The sequence below is a fragment of the Salmo salar genome, chromosome ssa03 (assembly GCF_905237065.1).
Source record: "Salmo salar chromosome ssa03, Ssal_v3.1, whole genome shotgun sequence".
Taxonomy (NCBI): domain Eukaryota; kingdom Metazoa; phylum Chordata; class Actinopteri; order Salmoniformes; family Salmonidae; genus Salmo; species Salmo salar.
Genome location: NC_059444.1, coordinates 14,703,159 through 14,709,989, shown reverse-complemented (window position 1 = coordinate 14,709,989; position 6,831 = coordinate 14,703,159). Strand labels below are relative to the sequence as shown.

General features: G+C 38.9%; 2 protein-coding genes across 2 annotated transcripts; both read right to left on the bottom strand.

The window, feature by feature from the left end:
* Positions 1 to 91: 91 nt before the first annotated feature.
* On the bottom strand, positions 92 to 4,346 carry LOC106598960 (DET1- and DDB1-associated protein 1). The gene is made up of 5 exons (XM_014189990.2): positions 3,816 to 4,346; positions 3,307 to 3,387; positions 3,019 to 3,070; positions 2,774 to 2,835; positions 92 to 2,645 (listed from the first exon to the last, which is right to left on the bottom strand). Exons 1-5 carry the CDS (start codon positions 3,822 to 3,824, stop codon positions 2,541 to 2,543), a joined length of 309 nt encoding a protein of 102 aa, XP_014045465.1. The 5' UTR covers positions 3,825 to 4,346; the 3' UTR covers positions 92 to 2,540.
* Positions 4,347 to 4,722: 376 nt separating this feature from the next.
* On the bottom strand, positions 4,723 to 6,203 carry LOC106598958 (54S ribosomal protein L34, mitochondrial). The gene is given in 3 exon segments (XM_014189988.2): positions 4,723 to 5,490; positions 5,492 to 5,608; positions 6,056 to 6,203. Coding segments are annotated over 3 exon segments (330 nt in total). The 5' UTR covers positions 6,068 to 6,203; the 3' UTR covers positions 4,723 to 5,289.
* Positions 6,204 to 6,831: the final 628 nt, after the last annotated feature.

The following is a 6,831-nucleotide window of genomic DNA, read 5'->3' as shown; positions in this document are numbered from 1 at the left end:
AATATGTTTTGGTGAATTCCAATATTAGAAGAAGGAAACACAAACCTCATGGACAGTAGACAGTACAAACAAACGTTCATCAGCAACTTGACACTTCCTAGATCACTTTATTGAGACCAATGATCCAAAGTATTGAAACATAAAGTACTCTTGAAAGCACATCTTTGCAGAGGGTCATTGCCATATGAGATCAACCGGAAAATGTGCTGTTTTTTTAGCTTGCAGCTGTTGGTTTTAAAGAGAAACAATCAACAAACTTTTGCCCATTTGAAAAGTCAATGGTCAGAAAATGACCTCAAAATTTCATGGGCAAATATTTAAAGCATTTTCATTGAAATCAACAGGAGTAAGGTCCCAAGACAAGTGCTTTTATATGGCATGGCCCCACATTCACACAGTTTAAATCACAGCACACAATGTCTATACTGGTCATCACACAGTTTACTGTTGAGAACTGAATGAGGGAGGGAGTGCATCATCTTCAAAACGTGTCTACCTGTGGAAAGAAGTCTCAACATTAACACATGTAGACAGCTAGCTTCACCAAGGAACATAATGGTATCTGATCGTCAGCCAGCCTCAAGATCAACTCAAACAAGATGAGTTGACACCACCTTAAACATATGGCCTGCAGAGTTTAAACTGTACATGCATTCAAACAGGTAAGATACAAGGATCCAATGATCTAAAGGTTCTGGACCCTGCAAGTCCTTGAACTATTACTTGATAATGGTCTGAAGAAGCAAACCATATACACACAAACTTTATAACCCATAGTTTGGACAGGATTAACGACTCACTAGACAATACCAGATCTTTGTAAGTAGCAGCAGAAGGATAGAGAGAGCGGATCAGGAACAATACTCTCCGCTTGTGTATTTACAGCTGTCGATAATGTTACAAACACAACTAGGCCCCACATTAACAGTTTAACAGCACGCCTTATACGGCAGACCACTTTGAGACAAGGTTCTATACACCTGAATTGCACATGTATCCCACATATTGACTAAAGCAAGACATATACTATAGGTTCACACAGATCGATTATGCCAAGTTGCAACTTAGCAGCTATGGTTTTACTTGTGGAGCCATCAAAGTACCTGAGCCAAGTTTAGTCTTGGCAGCTAGCTATATGTTTACTTGTGGAGCCATACCATGTTAACAGTAATAAGTGTTATAATATCCACAAACACTTATCTGTTTCAAGATAATTCTAGATGTGATGGCAATCCAGCTGTTAGAGTCTAGGGGGAAACAAAGTTTTGACAAACACATTGAGCATCATTTGTTATGTGTTGCTACAACATTGGTCTGTTTTTATACTGTATAAGAGAGCAATAGTAATGGCGTCTTTTTGTAGGCACTAACTCAGTCATGTCTCGTTGGCCAAAGCCTATGGAAAAATGAATACGGTTATGGGAGGGGTTTTGGATAAATGCCGAAAATAAGGTCGGTGGTAAACACAGGATTAAATCTTATACGTTTTGTTCAATGAAATAATATTAATCAGCTAACGTCACTTTTTGTGAATTTTGAAGCATTTATGTAATTAAAACAAGGACAAAGGCTTCATAATTCATAAAGGTCATGTTAACTTACTCATTATCTCATTGAACAAAACAGTTAAGATGTCCTAAGCCTGTGTTTACCCCAAAACCCCATTATTTCTCCCATAGGAATGTAACAGTTTTGGGGCTCAGTTTTTTAGGACTACAAGGTGGTGAGCTCTAAAGGTTTGCATTTGGTATGCCTTTAAATGAGCCCCAATATGACCCCGTGGCAGCATTCTCCAAATCCACACCCCCTCATTAACAGTGTGTATTTCCTCCAATGACATCACAATGTAAACAGAGGGAGGGTCCTTAAATGACCAAGAAACACATTTCCATTAAGGCAATTAATCACTCAAACCAGGAGAGACATCAACACCTTCACGGATACAGCCTTTTGAGACAGCATTCCCCATAATAACCTGAGACTAATTCAATCTAAAGTCTAAACACTGTCGTCATTTTCCAGTCACCGTAATAATTGTTGGGGATCTCTCACACATCCTTCAGTGTAACAGTATAATCACAAACTTAAACTGAGGCAACGGAGACCATATTCTATTCACTCCAAGCCCAGAAGGATATATATAAATGGCATGCAATTTAATTGATTAAATGGACATGACTTTAAAAAAAAAAAAAAATTAAAACAGGTCAAAGTACAAATGAAGTACAAGTAAATTAATAAAAGCAAACAGAGCAATAGAAATGTAGAAACATGGTCAAGCAAAAATGAATTTGAGGGGGAGGAGATAATGTTATTGTGCCTTTTGTTATCAAGGCAGAGCTTTTCAGCTATGTGCCAATCGAAGTCAAGGGAAAAGAAAAATACAAAAGGAAATAAAATACAAAGAGACAAAACTGTCAGCATCCCAAGATCATGTTGAACAATGTAGGCAGTGGTCTGTCCTGTCTGTCAAATGCACTTTGCTTGTGTGCTTCTTTATCCATAATTGTGTGTGTGTTGCATGTTGATGACACAGCACTCTACGAGTCCTCATTCAACTCCTGACTGTCCGTTCTGGCAATTTTCCGCGGAGGTGCAGTGTTCTCCCCCTCACTGTGCTCCTGCTCCCGCTTTTTGGCTGCATTCTGTTAAGACAAAAGACATGGAGGGGTTGGAAAACTAGCTAACATACATTAAACAATACAGTGCCCATATTGTGTAAAGGAACAATACATTATGACTTTCCAAGGTATCAACTTTCCCATAACTTTACCTTTTTGTCCCACTGTTGGTGAAGGTATCTCAATAGAATATTTGTCTTCTCTGTGACAATGACTTGAAGGAAATATATATCAGATCAAAACCAATATAAATCACAAATAATGCATTAATGTTGTAAATATAGAGCAATAATGTGTAACCTTTATTACTCAAACTTCACACTATTCTCATCCAAAGTACACATCAGCACAGATACTGTGGCAACAGAGTACCAATTGAATCAGAGGGGACACTCACTCTGTTCTGATGGATACTCCCGAATTGGAAGATACACAGAGGGCCTCCGGTTCTGAAACAAATACAGAAATCAGTGACAAGAGTTTAAATCAAGTATGAGTCCACTAACTGAAAGTCTCAAACATCAAGAAATATAACAAAGATCAACTAAATGATGGCATTGTTTGGCACAATATCTATTTTGGACTTTAGCAATTCATGATCTCCAATACAGGTGAAATGCCAAACAATCCCATTCATTTCAGATATCATTGACGTACAGAAATTATATGGCAGGATGACACTTACTGAAGTTTTGCAGACAGAGTCTGCATGAAATCTGCTGAAATTGCTTTTGTTGAAGACAGGTAGTCCTTTTAAAAAATCTGCCTGTTTAAGAAAAGTGGCAAGTGTGAGAAATGACCCAGGCTGACAGACTATTCAAACTTTTAGGATACTTCAAGTCTGAACAGTAGGATTGGGAAACATGTTCCTGGATAGCCAACTGAGAAATTACTGTACCTACACAAATGACATAGCTAGTTAGCGAGCTAATACATAAGATGAGTAGTTAGTGAGGGACAATATATTGGGCCTATATCATGAAACATGTCTCTTTTCTAACAGTCATATCCAGTTAGTTAGCTAAGTCAGTTGAGGACCCAAAAGTAAACACATTGTCTAACTACGTTAGCGAGTTCAAACTAAAAACGTGGTAGCCAACTAACGTTAGTTAGCAGTCAACTGTCCCCCCCCCATAGCGTAACTGTTACATGTTTAGCTTGATAACTACCTAAAAGAAAAGAAAGAGACGTTACCTTATCCATGGTGGCTTTTCACCCCAGAAAGACAACACACAGACAAAAAAGTTGCTAGCTAACGTTAGCTGATGCGCGTGGAAGATCTACTAGCAACAACACGAACCTGCTTAGCTAGTTAGCGAAATGTGATATTTAGCCTTGGCTTTCTCAAATATTCAAGATTACACAAAGTACAACGAATGTGTGCATCAATTCCAAGTCATTTCCAAGTATTTCATAAACTAGCAAAGACCACCAGCTAGCTAACTAGCCAAGCTTGTCTATCCAGCTAGCAACTCGCTAACGTTAGCTAGCTACTATTATAGCCAGTGTTTTGTCGTAACTAAGAAATCACTGGTTGTTTACAAATTCGTATAGAATATGCTACAATCCAATAAAGATGGGTTATTTGTAAAATTAGGTTTGACTTAAACGCTAATAAAACTGTGTTGCATTGAATTACAAAGCATATTGTACTTCATTGAATGCTAGCTTAGCACGCAACTTAGCGTAACAAGAGCTGAGGTATAAGAAAACAAGTCCATCTACTCTATTTCTGTTCCTAGTCCGTGTGTGGGCGTTCCTCGTCTTCTTGCCTGATGCTCCATTGGCTACAGGAGAAGATGGACAATCGTAGAATGACACAGCACAATGCTCATTGGGTCATTAATGTTTCCGTGAGAAACCAGCCCGCCAATGGGAAGAGGCGCTTTGACCCTTACTGCAGATGCCTTCACATGTAACGTGACGGCAACAAGGCGGTCAGAAACATGCGCAGTAGCAACAAATTCATTATTTTTTTTATTTCAAATATCATTTCAAATTGGTAATTTCCTAACAAGTTGATATTATTCACAGAAATGTAGATATTTAATTTGTTGCATCATCTCAAACCCCACTGACTTGTACCAACTGCACACGCTCATGCAACAAAACAACGTTTATTTATTCAGAAACTCAGAGAGCTTTTATTTGAGCAAGACAAAGACTTGAATGACAAATGTGTATTAGCTTTAAAATTGATGAAGGTCAGAAGGTCTATCTATTTTAGCAGCAACTGAATAGCACAGATGCTTATAGCCCAGCACCCATTTATTAAATGACAATATTCAAATTCTGGACCTAGTTCAACCCCACCACTGTATGTTGACATGTACAACTTCGGGTCTTTTATCACAACTTTCATCCTGCATGAATTAACAAGGTCATATTCCATTTCAAATTCACTGATTGCAACAGCAAGGCTCTGCACTACTTCTAAGCCTCTACAAGATAGTTGCTGAAATACATGATGGGAAAACATTTGTCGAAGTGTGTAAAATATATATCTATTTACATGGACAAACATCTGCCTTCACATATCCAATAACTGACATTCAGCTCTACACAAAACTGGGCCAGTAAGTCTTGAAGTTGTTATGCATTTTCTCAAGAGTTGGCAAAACCTGGGTACTTCAATAAGTTCACCAAAAAACGTTTGTCCATTGGGTGCTTAGTGTGACAGGGATTTTCGCCCTTTCAGCATTCTACGGAGAATCACCTCGATGCCACCCTGAGTGCTGATCCTCTTGATCCAGCCATGGGTCCTCTTACGCTTTATATTCTTGGGCTGATACTCTGTGCCCCGCTTCCCTGTGCGAATCTGCTGGTGGTGCCAGGGGAGTTGCTGCAACACCCCTGACCCCTCTGCCTGCGATGTGAGAGGTCCACACCGAGAGGTCTGGGGAGGTACACTGGCCCGGGACAGCACCCAACCACTCAGTGTTCGTGGCTGGTGGCCACTGGATGCTGGAAGCTGTGGTGCAACAATCCTGTTTGATAATAAACGTACGGGACGTTATTAGTTTTATGATTTAACCATGCAAATTATTCAGCAGAATGCGAACGCATTCAAGCTTTAGGAAAATATGGCTGTTGGTTTGTGAAAATGTATAGCTAGTTTAGTTTTTTAAAGCAGACTTTGTCATGAGAGTTAGTTAGCATCAGTTCATGGATAGCTAGTTCACTTAACATTCAAACATTATTTAAAGTAAATCCAAGCATGTAAGCAACACATTTGATGTTGTAAGACGTGGAGGGTGGCATCAAACGTGCAAAGAAAGCCGACAACACTGAGGGCGGCAGAAAGTTAGCCTGCGTACGTTAGCTAAACAACAGTAGCTAGCTACCTAGTATACGTGGAACCTGAACATTTCATACCATGAGGACTTCTAAAACATACACTTTTCATATTCATTTGAAGATCGTAGCTAATTTACCTGGTGGAGCATATCACTCCATGAAACCGGGAAAATGACGACCTGATAATATTCATTTTAGACAATATTTTAGAGGGTTTTATCACTGACTTAGCTAGCTAGCTAGGCCACTGGTGAATGCGCTAAGCACAACATGAATGTCATCGAATTGGAAAATCACCCTCGTTCCATTCAGAGCTACGATTGGCTCTCGTTTTTCATCCAATCGAAGTGCAGGTCACAAGCGTTTGAACGCAAAGATGTTGATTTGAAATGGAGATAATCCACTTAAAGTCTGTAGATTTTAGACAAATACATGCGTATTTAAGTACTTGTATTTTAACGTTTTAAAAAACATTTCACATATTACAACATATATTTAAATACATGTTTTATTTACCACCATGTATTTAGATATATTACTTATAGTAACTTATAGTAACATATTTTCTACAGCCTGTTATCGCTTATAGCCAGAGATTCAAATATGATTGTATTGCACACGTGGGAGAGTAGTTGTTTTGTGCTTTTATGCTAAATTAATTACAACTTTATGTGCCATTTCTTTGATAATTCAGATGATAATTAAGTTGTGAAACTTCAGGGTGTTGCAGGTAACCTTTTTCATGGCCCCTAAGCACCATCTTGCCATGCAGATGCTTTTCTAATTCTCTTAAATGTCTTTCATGGTCCATTTCTGCCTTGGAACAGGAAGAATAACGCAATTCCACCTGTAGCAGTGCAGAGGCTGGTGGAGGTCAGTTATTTCTCTGATTCCGCTGTGACCTCTTGAAGAA

Excerpts from the sequence above, each read along its gene's own strand:
- LOC106598960 (XM_014189990.2), bottom strand. Across the intron at positions 3,071-3,306 it reads ACTCTGTCTGCAAAACTTCA|AACCGGAGGCCCTCTGTGTA; the intron begins GTAAGTGTCATC and ends TATTTGTTTCAG. Across the intron at positions 2,646-2,773 it reads ACCAACAGTGGGACAAAAAG|AATGCAGCCAAAAAGCGGGA; the intron begins GTAAAGTTATGG and ends TTGTCTTAACAG.